This window comes from Colletotrichum higginsianum, assembly GCF_001672515.1.
Source record: "Colletotrichum higginsianum IMI 349063 chromosome 7 map unlocalized unitig_7, whole genome shotgun sequence".
NCBI lineage: Eukaryota > Fungi > Ascomycota > Sordariomycetes > Glomerellales > Glomerellaceae > Colletotrichum > Colletotrichum higginsianum.
In genome coordinates this window covers 297,062-318,601 of record NW_017263917.1, presented here as the reverse complement: position 1 = coordinate 318,601, position 21,540 = coordinate 297,062, and the positions used below count along the sequence as shown (strand labels likewise).

At 54.6% G+C, this 21,540-nt stretch overlaps 8 protein-coding genes across 8 annotated transcripts; 5 read left to right on the top strand and 3 right to left on the bottom strand.

Moving 5' to 3' along the window:
* Positions 1-500: 500 nt before the first annotated feature.
* Positions 501-1,674, top strand: CH63R_09791 (uncharacterized protein; the record flags this gene model as incomplete). Its single annotated transcript, XM_018304765.1, has 6 exons — positions 501-840; positions 916-1,023; positions 1,088-1,161; positions 1,242-1,443; positions 1,515-1,553; positions 1,628-1,674. The coding sequence occupies 6 exons, from the start codon at positions 501-503 to the stop codon at positions 1,672-1,674; spliced, it is 810 nt and encodes a 269-aa protein (XP_018154189.1).
* Positions 1,675-2,470: 796 nt separating this feature from the next.
* On the top strand, positions 2,471-3,394 carry CH63R_09790 (uncharacterized protein; the record flags this gene model as incomplete). Its single annotated transcript, XM_018304764.1, has 1 exon — positions 2,471-3,394. One exon carries the CDS (start codon positions 2,471-2,473, stop codon positions 3,392-3,394), a length of 924 nt encoding a protein of 307 aa, XP_018154188.1.
* A 2,780-nt stretch (positions 3,395-6,174) lies between these two features.
* On the bottom strand, positions 6,175-9,479 carry CH63R_09789 (hydantoinase; the record flags this gene model as incomplete). Its single annotated transcript, XM_018304763.1, has 5 exons — positions 6,175-6,648; positions 6,770-6,973; positions 7,030-7,106; positions 7,178-7,281; positions 7,345-9,479. The coding sequence occupies 5 exons, from the start codon at positions 9,477-9,479 to the stop codon at positions 6,175-6,177; spliced, it is 2,994 nt and encodes a 997-aa protein (XP_018154187.1).
* Positions 9,480-10,131: 652 nt separating this feature from the next.
* Positions 10,132-12,257, top strand: CH63R_09788 (Thiamine transporter; the record flags this gene model as incomplete). The annotated part of the gene is made up of 7 exons (XM_018304762.1): positions 10,132-10,188; positions 10,269-10,335; positions 10,395-10,481; positions 10,537-10,608; positions 10,667-10,750; positions 10,987-11,864; positions 11,916-12,257. The coding sequence occupies 7 exons, from the start codon at positions 10,132-10,134 to the stop codon at positions 12,255-12,257; spliced, it is 1,587 nt and encodes a 528-aa protein (XP_018154186.1).
* Positions 12,258-12,818: 561 nt separating this feature from the next.
* Positions 12,819-15,342, top strand: CH63R_09787 (Thiamine transporter; the record flags this gene model as incomplete). Its single annotated transcript, XM_018304761.1, has 5 exons — positions 12,819-13,113; positions 13,171-14,510; positions 14,561-14,707; positions 14,758-14,968; positions 15,065-15,342. 5 exons carry the CDS (start codon positions 12,819-12,821, stop codon positions 15,340-15,342), a joined length of 2,271 nt encoding a protein of 756 aa, XP_018154185.1.
* Positions 15,343-15,958: 616 nt separating this feature from the next.
* CH63R_09786 (Initiation-specific alpha-1,6-mannosyltransferase) lies at positions 15,959-17,253 on the bottom strand (the record flags this gene model as incomplete). Its single annotated transcript, XM_018304760.1, has 2 exons — positions 15,959-16,655; positions 16,871-17,253. The coding sequence occupies 2 exons, from the start codon at positions 17,251-17,253 to the stop codon at positions 15,959-15,961; spliced, it is 1,080 nt and encodes a 359-aa protein (XP_018154184.1).
* Positions 17,254-18,815: 1,562 nt separating this feature from the next.
* Positions 18,816-19,894, top strand: CH63R_09785 (uncharacterized protein; the record flags this gene model as incomplete). Its single annotated transcript, XM_018304759.1, has 3 exons — positions 18,816-19,126; positions 19,233-19,422; positions 19,481-19,894. 3 exons carry the CDS (start codon positions 18,816-18,818, stop codon positions 19,892-19,894), a joined length of 915 nt encoding a protein of 304 aa, XP_018154183.1.
* A 620-nt stretch (positions 19,895-20,514) lies between these two features.
* CH63R_09784 (Beta-lactamase) lies at positions 20,515-21,507 on the bottom strand (the record flags this gene model as incomplete). The annotated part of the gene is made up of 1 exon (XM_018304758.1): positions 20,515-21,507. The coding sequence occupies one exon, from the start codon at positions 21,505-21,507 to the stop codon at positions 20,515-20,517; it is 993 nt and encodes a 330-aa protein (XP_018154182.1).
* Between the last annotated feature and the right edge of the window lie 33 nt (positions 21,508-21,540).

The window sequence follows — 21,540 nt, the reverse complement described above, 5'->3', positions numbered from 1 at the left end:
AACTTCATCTCATTCACAACTGATGCTGTGCAGTCGGTACAGTACTGTGCTCCGATCAATTCTTCAGCATGGATGAAAGGTACCGTCTCGTCCAAATGTTGGTTTCAAAACCTGGCAACCCCCCGTCTTGGGCCCCTCTCGGCCCAAACACGACGGGACGACGTGAAACACGTCAGCACAAGACTACAGACGTATCAGCGGCCCTGCTTGGTCCCGGCACGGATAACGGCGACATGGGGGACTGGGCGATCCTTGCTCGTGAAGCTTCCCGGCGGGAAAATGCAGTGGTATGAAGAATGAATTCGAGGGTGAAGTATCCCTCCGGCATTGTTGACGACGGACAAAACCTAAGACAACCCCCCCGGTTGTGGTCTCCGTCATCATTAACTTCCTCTTGAAGAGTTTGTGACGCCTCACTTGCGGTTCTCAAGCTCGCCTCCTCTGCAGAAAGAACAATTTAGTTTAGCCCTTTGTCTCCCCCCCCGCATTCGACACGAGCCATGCCGCCCAAGACCACACGCTACTCAACCGTCTCGCACGCGGACACTTACGACGACGACTCGTCGGCGACGGAGGTCGACGAGGCCTTCGCGGACGGCGAGAAGCAGTGGCACCAAATTGACCTGGACACGGATCACAAGTCGTCGCAAGGGCACGCGTGGAAGCGGGTCAAGGGGGCGCTGCGGCGGTACCGGTGGCTCATCGACACGCTGCTGCTGCTCACCAACATCGGGCTCTCGCTGGGGCTGTCGCTGCTGCTGTACTACCAGTTCGAGGACTTTAGGTTCCCCTCGAGCACGAGGCAGGTCGGCGGGGACTACACGGGGGCCGGGCCGCAATGTGAGTTGCGAGGAGACTCTTGGAGGCTCTGGAAAGACGCAGGAGAGAAGTTGGCTGACACGCGGATTATCATAGTCCCCGTCAAGATCCAAAAGTTCGACGCCGACTACGACTTTGTGCCGCCCAACGCGACGGAGTTTCTGTCCTCGACGACGCTGGGCCATTGGCGGACCATCATGCCGGGTAAGCGTCCAACAGCCCATATTGGACCAACTGACGTGGAAGCGTCTCGCTGACTCCCCCGAAGCCGGCGCCGGATGGAAGTCAGAAGACGACAGGCCGTTTTTCACGACGACCATGACGCACCAACTGCATTGCATAGTGAGTTTCGTCCCCCCGATCTCCGCCGTGTCCTCGGCCGTGTTGTGTTCTTCGTTGACCCGGGACTGAACGGCGAACAGTACATGATGGGCCGCTTCTACTCGGGCCTCGCCTCCGGCAACACCGCTGGGCTGCCGGCGGACCACGACACGCACTTCTACCACTGCATCGACTACCTCCGGCAGGCCGTCATGTGCTCGGCGGACCTGGCGCTGGAACCGCACCACGCGACGGACGCCGACGACAACGGGCCCGGCGACGGCAGCTGGAATGGCATGCACGGTGAGATGTCCCGGGCTTCTTTGGGGGCTGACAGAAGGGGCCGACGCTAACGTTTTGTTTGATGCTGCCAGTGTGCAAGGATTACGGGCAAGTGTTGGAATATGTAGACCGTGAGTTGAGACTTTTTGACAGTTCCTCACACACACGTGAGTGAGTTGGTATGGAAAAGGCTGACTGTCTGCAGGGCAAATTACCGAGGGGGTTCGCGTTGTGCTGCCGATAGACGACTAGAGGGTGTTGATTCCGACGTAGAGTAATATAACTGTAGACTCGAAGATACACAGCAAAGACATGACACCACCTCCAGCTTTCGTCCAAGCCATCAACAGACCGTGGGTCTCTGCCAGTCAACCCAGCCCCCAATGATCCATCCTCCCGCCCTCTCACCAGAGATCATGTCCAACTCGACATGCAGCATCAGCTCAGCAGATCGTTTCCCATATCGGCCCCCATCAGCCCACGGCGCAACCAAAACAAAAGACCCCTTATTGGCCCTCGCCAAGTCTGTACGCGCCCTAGCTCCCCAGGCGGCAAATTGATGAAAGAGCCCACCCCGTCCCCCGGACACCATTGGACTGCGCCGGCAACCCGCATTGTCGGCCGCCGTCCGAGGGGCATAGCCGAGAAACCACCCCCTCCAGCGTCTACCGGCGCATAGCTGTTGGACGAGAGACGGCTCGAGCTGGGAATGTGGCAGGTTAGATTGCGATGTTGTCGTACGGGCCCGTAGGTGTTGTTTGTATATGCAGAGACACGCCAAGTCTACCTTCGTCCATGAGATTGTGTTGGAGCCTGACGGATGCGGGACTTGGAACATTTGCTTGCGTGACCCGCGTGAACGCGATGCCATAGAGATGAAGATGCATTACACCACCCCGGATCCTTCCCCTTTACCAATTCTCCAGACCTTCTTCTCCTTCTAGTACCTCCGCCGCACCCCTCGGGCAACAGTAAGAGATACGAGGGCATTCCCACAAACAGGCCAGAAGGTCGGAACGTCAGAAGGTCAGCGCCACCGTCGTCCACAATGCACCACCCCGGCGCCCTCTCAATACGCCTGGCAACGTGCCTGCTCCTCCTCCTCCTCCTCCTCACACCCCGCGCCGCCCGTGCCGAGAACCGCTTCCGCCGCCCGCCCGGCCCCGGTCCCTCCGGCGACTTCCGCGACAACCCCGTCTACACGCTCGGCAGCCAGCTAGACCTACAATGGGAGACGGTCTTCGCCTCCGTCAGCCTGCTCATGTGGCACGAGGCCAACTACACCTCCGAGCCGACGTATACCACAATCATCTGTGAGTCTCCCGTCCACGACGCCCCCGCCCCCATCTTCCCTTCCACCGTCTCCGCCTTTCGATATGTCCATAGCTCATACGGACTTCCTCCCCCCACAGCAAACACCAAATCGCTGGGCATGCTCTGGACCGTCAGCTACAACGGCTTCCCAGCGCATCATGACCCGTCCGCGAGTCCCGTCTACTTCATCCAGATGTTCCAGTCCGGCTCCAGCACGGGCGACATCACATCGCACTACTTCAACATCACCGAGCCCGCCGCCGACGCCGCCTCTCCCTCGGCCTCCGCTCCCTCAGCCTCCGCGTCCCTGACGTCTGTGACCTTCTCGTCCGGGTCCGCGACCTCGTCACCGTCCTCGACCACAGACAAAAACAATAACAACGGCGGCGGCGGCGGCGGCAGCATCCCGAGCGGCACCGTCGCGGGCATCGCCGTCGGCGCGGTGCTGGGCGCCTTCGCTGTCGCCGGCGTGGCGGGTTGGATGCTCTGGAGGCGGCGGAAGACGAAGGGAAGGAAGGCGGGCGCGAGAGGGTCGTCGGGGTTGGTGCAGGGGAACAAGATTTCCGACGAGAAAGAGTGCTACGCTGGGCCGGTCAGCGGCGGCGGCGTGCCGGGTCGGTACGAGCTTGACGGCGCGCGGCAGAGCGTGTATGAGTAAATCCGCCGACGGGAATAGCGGCACTTTGCTCCGGTTACTGATCGATTACATGCCATGAAACCCTTAAGCCCTGCTATCTAGCCCATTTGCTTACCTGTGTTTAATATTACTGTAAGGGGGTGGCGCCTTCGTGTGCGTAATGCCCTCCAACTCAACAGGAGTCTTGGTGCCCGCTGGGTATGGTGGCAACTTGCGATAAAGACGGCAGCGGATCGTGCCCGATGCCTGCTGCTCCGGCGCGAGTTCTACCTGCGTCTTCTGGTAGTTTGGCCTCCGCGTCCGTCTCTGCCCCGGTCGGCCCAGGGTCATCCCCTACTTCTTCACTCAGCGTCTCAAGCTCATCGTCTGCTTCTGTCTCCGCAGGCTTCCATGACAACAGTACGAAAAATAATGGCGCCTCTACAAGCATGTTCAATGGTGCATCCCTAGTCCTCCCGTCTATGCCGTCTTGTTTCCAGACAGAATCGCCTTCGTCCAAGGGAAAGGCTACAGTTCGGGTTACGACCGCCGCCGAAGTAAATCTGAAGATGCACAACTAATACCAATGTTGTGCAGGTCGTTTTGAAGCGCTCTGTAGGCTGCTTCTACAACACCTGATTGGCGCACAAATCAAGGCGACAAGCTGCTGATCGACAGACATAGCATAGTCATCTGATCTCAGGGAGCTCGGTGAATAAGAGACCATCTGAAATGAACGAGGGCATGCATTCCGGAAGGAACTAGGTTGCGCAGACTTGACTTGGCTCTCATAGATTGCATTCTACATCGGCTATGGTGGCATAGCGAGACCTTTCTACAACGGGCCGTTGTGCAGAAGAAACCTTCGTCCGTTCAATTGTGAATGCCCTTTGAAGAGGAGATACTTGGTCTGTCTGGCCGTGGTAACGTCGGGCACCCACTTTTCGCCCACCCCCCCATTTCGCCCACCCATAAATGAGGCTATCCCCATCATAACCACCAAGTTCAATTAACTATTGACTTCGTCTAGATGCCACCACAATACAGCTTTCAGCTTCACTAGGTAAATCAGACTCGCTGGATTCATCCGTGATACCCTCTTTTTCGCCAGCCTCAATTTGAGCCTTCTGGATGTCCTTGATATTGGCGAACTTGGTGTTTGGGTCGATCTGGACTGTCCTTCTTTTCCTTGCTGCATTATTGGTGACTTGGGCCTGCAGGAGCTCAAGATTATGCTGGGCAGTTGCCAGCTTATAGGACTGCTCGCTGAAGCCTTTTTTCACCTTTATGAAAAGGAGGCGTTGAGTACTAGCATCATTATCCAGCTCTGTGAATAGCTTCAACTGGCCAGCCAGATCCTTCATCTTCCTTGGCGTCGACCATGCCACTGCAGACGATACAGAAGCCCATCCTTCAGCTCCCCTGCCTTCCTTGACTTCCTCCTTGCCTCCAGACTGCCCTTTGCAGGTCTGATGAGATGATGCTGATGGTGTTGGTGTTGATGGGAGCAGCAGACGACTCATAAGGGGCTTTGCCATAGAAACAGGCCATAGTCCAGTCCATTTCCACCCACTTTTAATGTTCTGGATCGTCATCCCTGCCAGGGCAGCCTTATAATAACAGCCTAGGAAGTTCCTCTTGCCTACAACAGTAGAGTCATTCCAATGACTAAGGTATCCAAGCTCCTTCCTATAGGCTGCCTTTAATGGGCCAAAGACTGACTGATCAAGTGGCTGGAGGACATGGGAGGTATGTGGTGGTAAGAACAATAGATGGATGTTGTTTATATAGCAGAGCCACATAAAGTCCGTCGTTGTATGGCTCCCATGCCCATCCAAGACCAGCAGTCTAACCTCCTCCTTGCCCTGAGGGACAGTCTGAGGGATGAAGACCTTCTGCAGCCATTCAACTGCAGTGGCATCTGTTGTCCATCCATTCTCTGTTGCTGTAAACTGCCAGCCTTCATAAGGGCCAAGATCCAAAGGAAACCACTGCTGCTGGACTGTTATACCCTTATATATAATGAGGGGATGCAGTCTGTGGCCCAGGGCAGAGATGCATTCAATAATAGATACCCATGCCCTTGATCCAGGCTGTTTCTTGCGAACAGACTTCGTCTCAGACATGCCCAGCACCAGCCCATTAGATCCTTGCCCCTCAAGGATACCAGTCTCATCCATGTTGTATCTGTTGGCTGGTTTAATGCTGATGATCTCTGGCATGGCGAGATGCTTGAACCAGTCCCTGATGACCTCAGTAGATGCCCCATTAACACGTCTAGAATCGATAGGGCGACTTCTCTGGACCTTGACTGAAGGATTCCTATTCAGAAAGGCTGTTATCCAACCTTTCCCTATAGGCTCTGTATCCCCCATAGCATGGAGGATCCTCTCTGCGAATAGCTTCACTTGCAGATGGGTTGGAGCAACACCAAGGGCATGCTGAATGCGAATCCATTCAGCCAACTTAGCCTCCTGACCTATAGAGAGTCTCTGATGGTCAGCAAAGGCAAGTTGCCTTGGTTGGCAGCCCTTGATGCGACTGCGAAGTGTTGAACGTGGCACACCCCATTCGATTGATGCTTTCCGGAGGGACTGCCCATTGGCGACTGCTTCCAAGGCCTGATTGACCTCATACTCGGTATATGCGCTCATAAGGGCAAGAAAAAGGTATGCTGAAAAAATGAAGCCATTCGGATAAAAACTGTAAATGTTGTGATGGTTAGAAAAAGGAGGAGGTTGGAGGTTAGGTGTGCTGATGAGGGATTTATGGGTGGGCGAAATGGGGGGGTGGGCGAAAAGTGGGTGCCCGACGTTAACCGTTCAATGGCCGAACTCCTCAATGACACTTCTTGGTTCCGTGTACTCTCCCACTCCGACGAAGGGCATGTCCAGCCCGAACGCCTTTGGCCCTCCCACAGGCAGACCCTTTTCAGTCTTCCAAAGTGGGTGGGCTGGAAGTGCGATGACGCTGACGCGCAATCCATAGCGAAGGTCCTGGGACCCTACAGCCTCTCCGTCCTGACCGAGGATGGAGATGAGGTCTGGCACTGTGCAGATAACCTCCTGATTGCTTTCTGAGCCTTCAGAGTCTGTGAGGGCAGCATACAGGTATTCATTCTGAAAGGGAATCAGCATGTGTCTGTTGCCCGAGGCGGACCTGGGGGCATCCAAGTCCACGTCTTCGTCGGCTAACGGGGCAATGAGGACGCTGCCCATGGTATAGCCACCGCCAACGTATCGCCTCACGTCGACGATCTTGCCGGTGAAGAGGAGTTTTCCAGCGCAGACGTTGAACTACTCAAGCGGTCAGAGGTGGTTCAGTGGAGAGAGATAGAGTGGTTGGTCCCCGAAGGACACAGAGGAGCCGATTGAAGGTCTCGTAAGGGTAGTAGTGTGGGAGGAACACAACACTCACAATGGCATCCACATGGTTCGATTTCTTTCTCCGCGCCATGTGGACCGCACGACCAAGATACCAAGCTTGAGACAACGTGTTGGGAACGCCGTGGGACTTGATAGCTGATCCGGGCAGAGGTCTTGCGCAAACGGCACACCCGAGTCCAAGCTCAATGGCCGCCGTGCGTAGGAAACGCTCCAGACGGACCGGAGTATCTGTATTCTGGAGGGGGGACACGTTAGCAGAGGAAGCGAAACTCCGTAAAACAGGCAACCTACCATCACTACCGAGACATTTCCCCTTGCGTCGGACAAAGCACAAGGAGTCAGCGGATGGCCGTAAACGCTCAACGTGGCTTTTTGAATAATTGGGTCAGCATTTCATTCCCTCTGCGCTTTGAATGGCCCAAACATAGGGTAGTCTTACCTTGATACATGGTAGGATACGCTCTGCCCATGGCGTCGCCGTCGACAACCGGAATATCGTAGTGAACGCCTGTCGGGAAGACGCTGAGTCCGTTTCCACCTCCACTGTGTTTTTTAAAAAGGATTTTTAGCTCGGCCTCACACTGCAATCAGCCCTCTCTTACTTACATCTCATCGATGAAAACGCCGTCGAGAGGGACGTCGCCCAAGATCTTCCTTACGGCGTCGATACCGTTGGATATCTCACTGCCTCCCGCTATCCTCTCGTTGATGACGCTTGGAGTGCCGTACCAAGACCCGAAACACACCATGTCAGTGTCTGACAGTGCCTTGGGTGAGATTATCCTCATCTTTCCAGGCTCGCTGGTGCGAAGCGCATGAAGACTTTTCAGGAATTCATGGTGAGTCGGCCCCCCACCACCTGTGCCCAGAACGCCACATCCAGTCGATATCAGCTCAAGGTCAACTTCGGACACATACCATGCGCCACTCTCGACGTTGGGTCGGTAGTTCTCGAGGTCAACGTGTAGTGAAGGCTTCGTGACTGGCTGAAGGGCATCCGGAACGCTCTCCTTAGGCGCCTCGTCTTCTTCCTGCTCGTTCTCGACGACGAACCCGGCTTCTTGGGCCAAGTCGGGATTCTCGGGCACACGGAGCTTGCCGACCGCCCGGACCTGTATTCTCATTGCGCCATTGTCGACGTACTGCAGTGGCATCTTGTTGACCTCGACGACCCGTACGTCTTGAGCTGCTGCGCCTTTCTGGACAGCAATGTCGATGGCTTTCTGGCACGTTGCTGCGACTACGGCCTTCTCGTCTCGGCCCTCCAGGATCTCGATGACATCGACCTCGCCGGAGACTTTGCCGATAGCTGCACCAACCGCATTGGCAGCCCCCTGATGGATTGGCTGGATGCACTTCTCGACACCATCCAAGCCTTCCGTAACGAGGAGAGCACCGCCGCCTACTAGGAGAACGTGTACCGGGGCCGCAGAGACTTTCATCTGTTCGATGACGCCCTCGAGCATCTTTTTGATCCTTTTCCTTGCACTGTCAATGGTGGAACTCGGCAAATCCTTGATCAGGCTCGCGTCACCCAGCCGGGCTTTGCCTAAAGCGACCACAATGTCAGTGGCGGTAAGCGTTGGACCGCCGAATACCCTTGCCTGCGCCGTCAAGAAATGCCCAACGGATGCCGGTCCGACCATTACGTCTCCCAACCCCGACTCCGTTTCGACCACCTTGCTGCCGCCGCCAAGTCCAATGGACACGACTTCCGGCATGGAAAAAGCCGTTCTCACGCCGCCAACCTCGACAAACCCAGGCGCCTGGCGAGGGAAGCCTGACGGCAGCAGTGCGCAGACATCTGTCGTTGTACCTCCGATGTCCACGACCAGGATCTGAGGCTCCAAGCCCCTTTCTCCAGGAGACACTGTAGGATCTGTGGTCATGGTCTTGACCCGGTCCAACCCTGCTAGGAACGCGGCGCCTGTCATGCTGTTCGTCGGGCCACTGGCGAAAGTCTTGATGGGGTACCGGGCTGCCGTGTCGGCGTCGATGAGGGTGCCGTCGTTTTGCGAGAGATAAAGCGGGCATGCCAGCTTCAGCCGTGCCACGGCGGTCTTGAATCCGCGGGTGACTTTGCGTGCTGTCCCGAGGATGGCCGCGTTGAGGATTGTGGCGTTTTCTCGCTCAAGAAGACCCGGGGGGCCAATGTCGTGGGAGCAAACCACGTCCAGATCAGGGGCCTCCTCCAAGATGATCTTTTTGCACGTCTCTTCATGGATGCCTGCGTGATCGAGGGGTGCGAAAATGCCGACAAGGGCTACAGACTTGACTCCTGCGGCCACGATTTCTCTCGTTGCCCGCCTGATTTGTTCGCGGTCGAGGGGCGCAATCTCCCGGCCATCAATCTCCAACCCCCCGTCGAGGTAGTAGACTCCGCCATCGAGGATGCGGTGCAGACCAGAGGGGAAGTCTGAGAAGGGGGGGATCTGTCTCGTGAAAGGGCCGCAGAGACGGACCACAGCCACACGGCTTAGCCTTCTGGTGTCGGCCTCAACCAGGGCATTGATGAAATGAGTTGTGCCTATTGTTACGCTGAGAACCCTCTTTTGGTCGACCGCGGACTTCTCGAGGACGGTCCGGATGGCTGCTTCAATGCCGCTGGTGATGTCTGGAGTTGTCGAGGCTTTATGGGAGGCGAGCACGCCGCGACCCGGCGTGTCTGCAGCGGTGATGTCCAGAAGAGCAGCATCGGTATTGGTGCCGCCCACATCGACGCCGATGCGGTAGAGAGACATTATGTTTTTCATTGATTGGTAGGTGTAACCTTGAAACGAGATGTCATCGAGTCGGGGGGGCACTGGTCAACGACACGCGTTTCAATGGTTCTCGGGTTTGCTTCCGGAGGAGGAGGGCCGTTCGGTTCTTATCAACAGGACACGCTACTACTACCAAAAATGAAGATCAGTATGATACCTGTAATAATACCATGATGGGAATTTAACCGACCCAGCATCGGACAAGGTGTTTACAAAGTGCCTGATTGCAACCTCTCCCAAGCGAGTGGAGATTTAGCGGAGGTCGAGAGCATCCATCGAACACCGCAAGTTGGCCGATCGATCGGACAACCTCCCTTTTTGACTAGGGTCGCCCCCGCCTAACAGTCTTGCGCCTAGGCGAATTCAGAGATAACAAGTCTCCGGTGGACGAAAGCCGCCAATGGAAATGATAAGTATCCTAGCTAGTTACTGTCGGGCGTGGGATGGCGGCGACGATGTCCCGAGATAACGGCGGCCAGGGTCGAACTTATATGACACTAGAATTGCCGCATTTATTTCTTCTCGAGCTGCGAATTTCCACAAATCTGCAGCAGGTCAGATACATTTGTTCCCTGGACAGGCGGCCTGCAACGTCCAGTATCAACCCAACAATAACATTGAAGAAAACATCATGGGGTTGCAAGGCGTGCTGAAGCGGGCGGAACTCCCCTTTGTCTCCCGATGGATTGTACGTAAAACACAGACCCCGCGCGCCTCCACATTTTCTTCCATCCATCGAGTGACTGACTGACTGACGCATCATGGCAGAACGATGATATTCGCCCCATCGAGTCTCAGAGACGGACTTGGGGGTACTTGATGTTTCACAACTTTTGTTCGTGCTTGCGTCTTCAGCCCAATTTCCTCTCTCGTGCTGACCACAACCCCCCCCAGGGCTGCTGGTCAACTGCAACATCACGACCTATCTGACTGGCAGTGCCCTCATTCCCCTGGGTCTAACATGGTGGCAAGCTTTCATATGTGAGGGAGGACACAATGAATCATCCGCTGCCCTTCTCTCTGACTCTCATTGCAGGTATAATCCTTGGTAACGTCATTGCAACCGCGGTTGTCATCGTCAACTCCCTCCCAGGGAGCTCTTATCACAGTAGGCTTCCGAGTTCGGCTGCATTTCTCTGCTTCGGGTTCTTCTGACTTTGTTCTAGTTGGCTTTCCGGTGTTCAGTCGTGCGGTATGGGGCATGTGGGGGTCGCAGTTTGTCATTTGGAACCGCATCTTGCTATCACTAGGTATGTATTGTTGTCCATGCGCTTGCTATCTATCCGAAGGTAATGGCTAACTATGAGATGCAAAACAGTCTGGTTGGCAACTCTCCTAACCAAAAAAAATCAACACGGGATGAAGACTAATGGAAAATTATTCAGGTACGGCTTCACAGCTTGGGTCGGGGGAGAATGCGTCTATGTCATGCTCCTTTCCTGGGACCCTAGACTCGAGTCGCATGTCCCCAACAGTATGCCCGCAGACACTGGCATGACCACGGCTCAATTCGTGTCCTACATCGTTTTCAGCGTCATCTCCCTCCCGGTCATCTGGATTCGCCCGCATCGTCTCGAGAAGTTCTTCCGCTTCGCGTGCTCCGTCACCTTCGTCTTCTTCCTCGTCCTCCTCATCTGGGCCCTCGCAACCATGGGACCGTCAGGTTTTGGTGACACCATAACATCGGGTTCCGCTCTTCCCAATACAGGCGGGCCGGATAGTGTGGCTTGGTTAATGGTCTATGGGATTGTGTCAACGATTGGGTCCATCGCCGCGGGCATTCTCAATCAGAGCGACTACTCTCGGTTCGCGACGCAGCCGAAGCACGCGATCGTGGGCCAGGCCATCTCGTTCCCTTTCTATGGAATCTTCAGTTCTCTGATCGGCATCCTCGTCACAGCCGCCACCCAGCACCGCTTCGGGGGCGAGGCTATTTGGAACCCGCCAGCTCTGTTTGCCCAGCTTCTCGTCCAAGACGAAACGCCGGGAACGAGAGCGGCTTGCTTCTTTGCGGGGCTGTGCTTGGTGATATCACAGATTGGCGTCAACGTACCCGGTAACGCCCTCGCCGGCGGTTTTGATTTGGCTGCCACGTTCCCGAAATATCTCAACATCCGCCGAGGAGCGTACATGACGGCTGTTTTCAGCGTGGTTGTCAATCCATGGCGGCTGGTCAACACAGCGACAACGTTTCTGACTGTGCTCTCAAGCTACAGCGTCTTCCTTGCCCCGATGACGGGCTTGATGATCTCCAGCTACCTGATCGTCAACAAGAAGAAGATCAACGTCGATGACTTGTATCGCGGCGATTCTACGAGCGTTTACTGGTTTTCCTTCGGGTTCAATTGGCGAGCCCTCGCAGCAGTAAGTTCTCACACTGTCCGAAAGCAACACGAAGAACTGACAAGAAAACAGTGGCTGATAGGCGTTGTTCCATGTATGCCTGGTTTCATCGCTGCGGTTGATACGTCTGTGACTGTGAGTGAGGGCGCAACTGAACTGTATCACATGTCATACTTGTATGGCCTTTTGTCGAGTGGCCTGGTGTATGCCTTGCTGCACAAAGTCTTCCCCGCGAGGGCTTTGGATGCTTTTGTCAGAGACGCGCCCTCTCCGCGAGAGCTCCAGGAGATGCAGAAGGGAAAGTGGGATGTCACGCTAGCTGAGACTCCTGACATTCTCGAGGTGCTGCCTGGGAAAGAGGGGAGAAAGGCTCACAATACTGCAGATGTCTCGCCTCCCAAGGCGGATGTGTAATGGATGCTTCTTTACAAACATGAACAACAATTCCTTTAATCCATCATATACTCATTGTCATTTCTGTCAACTGCGCGCCGAGTAAAGTGCTGTATTATAGGGTCATTTGTATGTGAAGATTCCTCCGAAACAGAGGCAATGGAAGAAGGCCTCGATAGTGGGTGGATTGCTATTTACTCCCCTTTGTAAAAGACAACTGTCACGATGTGACACAAGGCGTTCATTGCTGCCCGCAATAGACGGCGTCGTTTTTGGGACAACAACAAAATACCTCCATCATATCACGGGTACATGCTTGACTCGACGCGTAGTCATGTTAGCCCGGCATCTCTATCTACCTAGGCTTGCCGTATGAAACTCGGCAAAATTGTCAAGACTTCGTTCTCTGGGAACAGGGGGATGAGGATGAGAGGAGGATGAGAGGAGGATGGGAAAAGGGGTCAAGGAGCCAAGTAGGCACAAGCACACCTGCTGCCAAGTGGTGCCCCCCGCTCTAGCGTTGCACTGCCATGGGCGGGGTCTCTCTGTGAGAGGAGAGCCACTAACGGAAATGACATTGCCATGTCGTCGGTTAACTTCTTATTTCTCATCGGCCAACTTGGCTCTCGCCTCCACAACCAGCATATGACCTCGGCGAACAACACGACTGGTCGACCTATCGCTCTCTCTCGCGGCAAACAACTGCACACCCGACGCGCCATCATGCCCCGCGAAACCAGTCGCGTTTCTCAACGACGCAAATTCAAGGTCCAGAGCGAGTTTGGCAACGCCAGAGGCTGGAGAAGCAGGAAGAACAGGCCCTGCGACGTGTGCCGGAAGAGGAAGACGGCGTGCGTAATTACGAGTACTCCACCGTGTAAGTCCTTTGAAGGACGTTCTGGGCGTATAAATATCACAAATTGACCCGAGTCAGGTCTGTTCTGCAAAGAAAGGGGTCTTGAATGCAAGTCGTCGACCGGGGGGGCCGCAGCAGCATCTGCATCTGCAACTGTGCCCACAGCATCATCCATCCCGGCCTCCTTGAGTGGTCTGGCCGATGAGAGGACCGTTGGTTTGGTTTCAGAATTGGTTCCCTCTGAAGGCGGCCCGGAGAATCCAGTCAATGTAGGAGTGGAGGAAGTCCACCCTTTTGTCGGCACACCAGATGTATCCGACAGGCCGGTGACAGGAAGCATGGCCTTCACCGGCCATACGCCGCCCTCACCCTACACTGCAAACCATGTCGGAGGGCGATACGGCCAGGATGCATCCGACCCATCCGCAGCCTTTCGGCCGGATGACACCGAGACCTGGTCTTTGGAAGACAAAGAGAACAGAACAGCACACAGCATGGGCCCAGCAGCCGAACAAGATACCCATCTCCTCGCGTCGTTTCGATCAGACATCCTTAGCGGACCGACTGATATAGACGCCGAATTCGTTCAAGTCTACGAGGGCAGCCAATACCCCTGGGATCCTCCGGTTCACTTCTGCATTCTTCAAGACGAGTTCGCGGCACACGACGATGAGGTCAAAGCAGCGGCCTCCCGTTCTATTGAGGACCTCGTAGAGCCACATGGGCTTCTTCTCGTCAAGCTATACTTCCGACACGTCCACCCAGTCTTTCCCATCTTGTCCAAAGCTCGTTTTCTTACACAGTACTCTGGCGACAAGACCAAGCTCCCAGCTTCTCTTCGCGGAGCAGTGTATGCCCTCGCCTCCGTGTTTTGGGAGAGCGAGCCTTCCTCACATGGGCCATTTTCTTTCCAACAGCATGAGCTCGCAGATCTCGCGGCAGACTCTTTGCAGCGAGAGCTCGACTCTCCAAACCTCGCGAAGCTGCAAGCGTCTCTGCTACTCCTTCATATGATGCCCAACAGAGTAGACAGCATCGCACACCCCAAGACTTGGACATCCGCAGCGCAGGCCGTTGCCAGCGCCCAGATGATCGGTCTGCATCAAGACGCGGAGAAGTGGAATATTCCCAAATGTGAGAAGCGGCTGCGGAGGAAGCTGTGGTGGGCAACGTATGTCACGGATGCGTGGTCTGCCATATGCCATGGGAACCCACCCCATATCTACCCTGCCTCGTTCAACACTTCGAACATCGCAATGGAAGATCTGCGAAATGATGAAACCGTTCCCCAAGAATTGCGGCAACTCGTAGACCCTAGCTGCGTAGGAACCGACCTGGCCGCTGGGGCGCGGTTCCTCGAGCTCGTAAAGCTCAGCCAGGCTCTGCATGAGTTGATCGACTGCAGTTTGTACGTACATGTGCGTCAACCCATTTTTTGGTATGGAAAGTCTAACCCCTAGCTATGTAGCCAGGTTCCCCGGCTGCTACCTACGCAGTCACGCAATGGAGAAACGGAACGTCGTCGGTGCCTACTCGCACTGCACGACGAACTCCATGGCTGGCAGATGCTTCTGCCCCAATGTCTGGCAATTTCTTCACTGGGCAAGACCTCGGGGTCTTCTAATAATGGCGAGTGGCTTAGCTCCTATCAAAACTGTCTAGTAGTTAACGAAAGCAGCGCCCCTTCATCTGGCCTACTATGCCTACCTAGCCCTCCTTTATCGAGCACTAATGAGTCCCGCAACCAAAATCGCAAAGTCAATATCATCTTCTAGCCTTTGCCAGTGGTTCAGCACGGCTTTGGTCAAGTTTGAGAGTTTCACAGAGTTCATGAATATCATCTCACTCGAAGACTTGAAGGGCTTCTGGGGGCGCCGTTAGTCCCCCTCCTCCCTCCCCCCCAACTGCCTCGAATCACTCTGGTTGCCCTAGCCATGACGTACGTACAGAACTAACGGTCTAATTCTTCTAGATGCGCGATCTCAGCTCGTACTTTGCGGCAACTTCCTCATCTATCTTTTCCTCCTCGCCTCGGAGGCAGCTGATGTGACCTGCGCATTCCGCCTAATCGAAGGCTTCCACGAGTCGCTCCAGAGGCTGAAGTCCCAATCCGGACCAACTTATGAGCTGCTGATTCTTCCTGTTTCACTACGCATAGAGTCCTTCTTTACACAAGCAGCAGACCGACTACGGGGCCCTTCGCTGCCGCGCGATGCAGTCACGACGAGTATCTCACATAGTGTTCGATGACGATGTCTATTTTGATTCCAAGTTGTGCCATTACCCATCATGATGCTATCATACAGTCAATTCAAGTCATTCCATTTCCCATGCTTGTTTATGCGCCCCAGTGAAGCCTTGATGATGTAACCGAAACGATGTGATTGCATCTAGTTTGTTCTGCTCCGTGCCCTCCCGAAGAATGTCAATCTGCTTCTTAATCTCCACCCACATCACCAGTTTCTTCAAGTCCTCATCATCTGAAGCGTCCACTACACCAAGTCAGTCATCCTGAAGCTGCTCCATTAGAGCTTGAGTGCTGTTACGCTTGCTACAGTCCGACCGACGCGCAATAGCTAACAGAGCCCTCACTAGCTTATCAATGGGAGAGCGAATAGGATCCTGAGTTTTCCAGTGGGTATAGTCGTATGTGCTGCTAGTTCCTAGCGTCTGAGTTGTTTATGTGGATACAGCGAACAGCACAGACTTGAGGTAGCTCTAGGTTCAAGTCCGGGAAAGCGTATACATGTCATTAAAGATAGGTGTACTTATTATTCAAATGTTGTTAGCAAAAGATCTTTTTCAAAAGCTTACATCATTGCATAATTCAACGTTTTATATATTCATCAATCTCGATATTTCTATTTTAGCGTCTTCCTCCTCTCCAAGAACCCCCAAACAAGTGTTTTACCATCGCCCCATCGGGAATACTTCCGTCATTTGTACTACCTGAATGAGGCTGTCCCATTCCAAACCCATCAATCGGTAGAACCAATACATCACCGAAGAGTCTCGGTGGGCCCAAAGATGACAGGTTCCTGATATCTGTCAGGGTCCCATCAGTCTCCTGCAAGTACTCCCAGACCGCATCAGTCCATGCTGCTGGACCTGTGGAGTTCATAACCTCGAAGCCCGTAGGCTCCCATGTCGAATCATGCCCAATCTCACCATACGTGCTTTTCAAGTCCTCTAATGAGCGAACAACACGAGAGATCATCTTCTGGAAGACGGGGTGTCCTGGTGTTGCAGCAATAGTCCACTGGCAAAATTGCAGCGCGTGGGAGATGTCGGCCCACTTTCCCCCGTCACGCTGGTCGAATTCAATTCCTACAATAAGCCGTGTCTGATTACGAAAGTCTCTTGGTACCCAGTCATCAATTGGCTTGAGAGCAATTGTATCGGTATCAGTGTAGACACCGCCTTCAACATCGAGGAGAAGGTAGCGAAGGAGATCAGACCTCATGCCGACGTTAGGCAGTGAATTGTAGGTTGACACAATTGTAGCGTCGTGGCTAAAGTGGCGTTGGATAAAATCCCTGCCGCCATTGTCGCCTACGAGCGTGCTGGGCAAGAGTCAGTACAGGGGAAACGATCCTGATCAAGAAGTAGGTAGGCACGGGAGGGACGATTTGGCGCAATATTGAGAATAATCACGACTTCTACTGATTCATTTTGCAATCCAGCTTGCTGTGCTTCCATCACCAGGTAGACGCCAACTCATGCATAGGACCAAAGCTTGATCCACGGGCTACTCATCCCAAGGTTCGGAAGTACTTACTATGTGTAATCCTGGTTCATAGCCAACCATGTTTTCGTCTCCGTCAAAGTGTCTGGGTCGACAGGCTTCTGATCGTTCGAGACCTTGGGAAGCATGATCTGCCAAATCTTTGGAGGGATAGAGTGCCCTGGGCGCGGTTTCACCCAGTCCGACCCTCTGGAGTTGACATCGCAAGTGCTGTATTTCTTCCTAGTCGTAAACTTGTCGTTGAACAATCCCCGGCCGATGCTGTTTATGCCAGAGTTGCCATAAAGCCAACATCCTGACAAGAGTATCAGGGCGAGACCAACCACCAAGCGGGACCGGTAGCGCACCCGCCAGTAGTAGTAGATAGCCCGCTCCAGCAGCGTGGACATGGAGTTCTCGGCAGTGAACTGAGCCATGGTCGTTATCCTGCAGTACAGTCAAGAAGGGAGAAATCGGAAGGGAGGCGGAGAATGAAGTAGAGAGGGATACGCTTCTTTGTCGATGATGCCAACGGAATAATGTATAGAAGGAGGCTTGCCAAGAGGAGGGGGGAAAGGTTGAGGAAAAGTTAAACAGAAAATGAAACTGCAAGTTTGACTGGCTGGTGCGGTGATTGAGCTGATGACATCTCTCACAGATTACACCTACTTAGTAAAGCTTGTGTGGGGTCCACTCTTCTCGGAAGAGATCCAAACAAGACTTCTATGCCCGTTATGTGAAGTAGCCATGGGCCGCGTGGGTCAAAAAGAAAATTGGCAACGGATGCAGGCAACAAACAGCTGATTACCCAAATTTTGTGATTAATCACCTGCCTCATTGCCTCCAACTGGGACACTGGGAGGGGTGGCAGACCTCTCGGGACCAGCGGCGGCTGGAACAAGGGGCGAGAAGAGGTGGGGGGATAGGCGAAGCAAGGATGATGAACAGAATGTAGCCAGCCAGAGTTTAGGCCGGTGGGTGGGGTGTTTTCCCGTCTTTTACGCGCTGGGTATATGGTATGGTACATACCGCCAGAACCCCCCGCCCCTCGGTGAGGATCCTGGCATACCAAGGCAATTAATTTAACCAAGGTACGTGGCCAAGACGGGTCCCTCTTGAGGTCGCACATGTAGCAATTGGTGTAACAGTTGTCCAATGTCTCGGGCCCTCACAGGAAAGGGAACCAACTTGCAGCAACGACCTTGGACCGAACCTACAAAGACTTTTTATTGGTTGCAGGCCAGCACCAAAAATAGGTTGGCGCTCTGCCTCAAGACATTTCTGCATGGGTGGAAGAAGCACCCTTGGTAGGGACTGCCCAATCATTAAGCTTAAAAGTGTCGCAAATGGAGACTTTGACGCCCGTGACTTTTTGCTGTTGGTGCAAGTCGACCGTCATGATGTCGCGAGCACAGCCTGATCAAGCGACTCGAGCTAACGGTCCATGAACCCAATCGAGGGTATTTTGCAACAGCACCAAGCCGATACTCCAGAGAACAAAAACAAAAAGCTTCAGATCATTGCAGAGTCTCGAGGGCTATGGAAAAATGTGTTGATAGGATCCTCTAGCACATCTCTATCGAAAATCTCGCTTTTGGACATTTTGAAACACATCGTTAAGCGCTGCGTCTCCTGCCACACCCACGATCATACCCTCGTCGAATATGCACCATCAGGGATGCTCAGAGCCGGGGTAGACGAGTGTGATGCATGTTGACGGGGGCGGCGAGGCAAACCAATATACATAGTACGGCTTCGATGTGCGGACTACATCCCCTGCTTGATTGTTCTTGGCTGGCTCTTCGCATTCCGGGTTTTTGCTATCCCGCCCGACTCTCGTTCTTACATACTTGTACTAACTACCTGCAACTCTGCATGAATCATCGTTGACTTTGCCCGGCAACCTTCCCAGCACTAATCCCAGACTTACTTCTCTTCTCATTCTCATTGATCTTGTCCTACGCGCGTTTAGGTGCTGAAGAATCCACAGCATACAGTCATGTCAAACACCTTCAACATAGACTCGTTACCTACAATCCCGTCGTCATGGACCGCCCCGACGTCTTGCTTCGCCAGTACACTTTATTACCGAGTGCTCCTCAGCGGTGGCTACTTCAGCAATTTGTACGGGACGCCCACGCCTGTATTGACTGGCAATGTGCCTACAGGCGACTGTTTCCCCCCATCCTTCACCATCAACACTCCCTACCAAACGGATGGTGACTGTCCCTCCGGGTACACCCGTGCTTGTGCCACCGCCGGCCCAGATAGGTCGGGGAAGCCAGTTAGCACGGTGACGTGCTGTCCTAGGTCCGTTTATCGTTGTTCTCTTGTTGAAAGCTCACCAGTTACATTTGGGTTTCCGATCGTCAGAGAGATGTAACGAATGACCTGTTGACGCTTTGATTGATTACAGTGTTACTGGCAACGCCTTTTCGTTCATGTGCAAGGACCATGAGTATGGCTGCCACGGAACAGGTACTGTCGGCGCTGTGTGGACAGGTGTGATCACTGACATTGGAATACCGACCCCTACGGAAGAGCCAGTGACACGTACACCATTCACAGTCGAGGGTATCGAAGCTTGGGGGATCAAGTTTATCTCGGTGAGTTGGTTCAGTCCAATCTGATTGGCGAGGTTCCAAAATCTCTAACGCCGCAAAGGTGGCACCAACGACTGTGCCAACCTCCACCGCAACCTCAAGTCTATCCTTGCCGACGACAACTGCGCCTGCGACAACTGCGCCTGCGACAACCCAAGCTTCGCCCACAGGAAGCCTTCAGAACGACAGCAATAACTCATCGGCGGGCCTTTCTACCGGCGCCATTGTAGGTATTGCTATCGGTGCTGCAGCCGGCAATGGAATCCTCGCCCTCGTCGTATACCTCCTTGTCCGCAATAAGCGCAGGAGACAGAATAACGGCAACAATTATGCCTCGACGACCAACAACCAAAAGCATTTTTCGTCAAACGAACCTAACGATCGATACAACTATCCTGTGGGCGTCAATGACGGCAGAATTCACGAAGCTCCTTTGGGGCCGGGCCAGAGGCAGACATGGGAGCTGCAGGGTTAGAGTTGATTGGATGCCGATGCAAAAAACGGTCAGGAGAAATATCCTTTGTCAAGGTCTCGTATCACAGGATACTAGAGAAAGGAAGGTCGAAGTTTACAGAGTAACTGAGATATCTAGTTGACTTATTTTTAGCCTTGGATTGGAACGAAGCAGAGCGTCTCAGCCAACCATAGGTTACGGACGATAATGATTGTGTATAGGAGCTTGGTTATTTCTTAGCCAGAACCAATCGCTCCTTAGGAATTCACGTATTAGATACCAGGAAAGGTCTGTCTAGGCGAGAGACAGAAAGGGCTTCTTCTTTTTTTTTTTTTTTTTTTTTTGGAGGGGGGAAGGTGATGTGATGGATGTGTCTGTGTATTGATGGCATTATTGCAAATTGCAAGACAAAGCTCTCACCGGGTCAGCTCAGGGATTCGTTACAACACCCTGAGCCTAAGGCTGTAGATGCAGTAGATGGAAATTCAACGTTACAAAGAGTCGCTCTAATCCTCGAGGCCCATAAGTATCTACACCTGCTGGCCCTACATTCGCTCATTTCACATACAGAGGGTGAAATCCCACCGGCTGACCGTTTCATGACGCGGGAACTGAAAGCGAGTTTTACACCGACACGAACCTTACTCCAACCAGGCCCTCACCGGCCCCCGAAGCCCCTCCTCCAACCACGCGTCATCCAGCTTCGCGTGCTGATCGAACCCGTGCTCGCCGTCCCTCAACGTCAGCCGGAAGTCCAGCTCCGGGTCGACCTCCCTCACGACCTTCTCGAGCCGCAAAGCGCCCCCGACGGGCACGACGCTGTCCTGCTGGCCGTGCCACACAAACACGCCGCCCCGCGGGAACCGCGCGCCGTCCCTCAGCCGCTCGAGCGGGAACAGGTGCCGCTTCGCGAGGGGGAACAGCCGGGCGAAGCCGCCGTGCTGGATGGCGGCGAGCATCAGAGCTCCCCGGGCGAGGCCCGCGTCCTCCGAGACGACGGCGGGGACCTCGCCCCTGCGCATCTTCTCGTAGTGCTCGTCCAGCACGCCGCGCGGCGTGTCCATCCCGAACGGCGGCTTCGCGGTCCCCTTCGCGAAGTGGTCGTCCGCCATGTCGACGCACGGGTACGCCGCCGTCACGGCGCGGACCTCGTCGGCGTGGGCCAGTCCCATCATGATGCCCAGGTACCCGCCGGCCGAGTCGCCGGCCGTGAGGACGCGGCCCAGGTCGACGTTGACGCGGCCGTCCGTCGCCTCCCGCACAAAGGCCGGCAGCTCGCGCCGCATCCACGCCCAGTGGTCCTCGATGTCCTCGAAGATGTCGTCCATGGACGCCTCGGGGGCGAGGCGGTAGTTGGGCGTGACGATGACGGCCGAGTGGCGCGCCGCGAGCTCCAGGTACCACGGCTGGAAGAAGCCGGGGTACAGGGTCGAGGCGGTGATGAAGCCGCCGCCGTGGTAGCGCAGGATGATGGGGCTGGGCTTGGCGGGGGCCGACGAGGCGCTTGCGGTGAGGCTCTTCGGGACCAGGACGTCTGTCGCAATGGCGTGTCCCGCGACCGTCTTGTAGGTTGTCGTGAGGATGGTGAAGCCGTCGAATCGAGAAAGGTCGTCTGGGGACGGGAGGTCGTCCATGATGGTTGAGGGCGGTTGGGTGGAACTCATAGT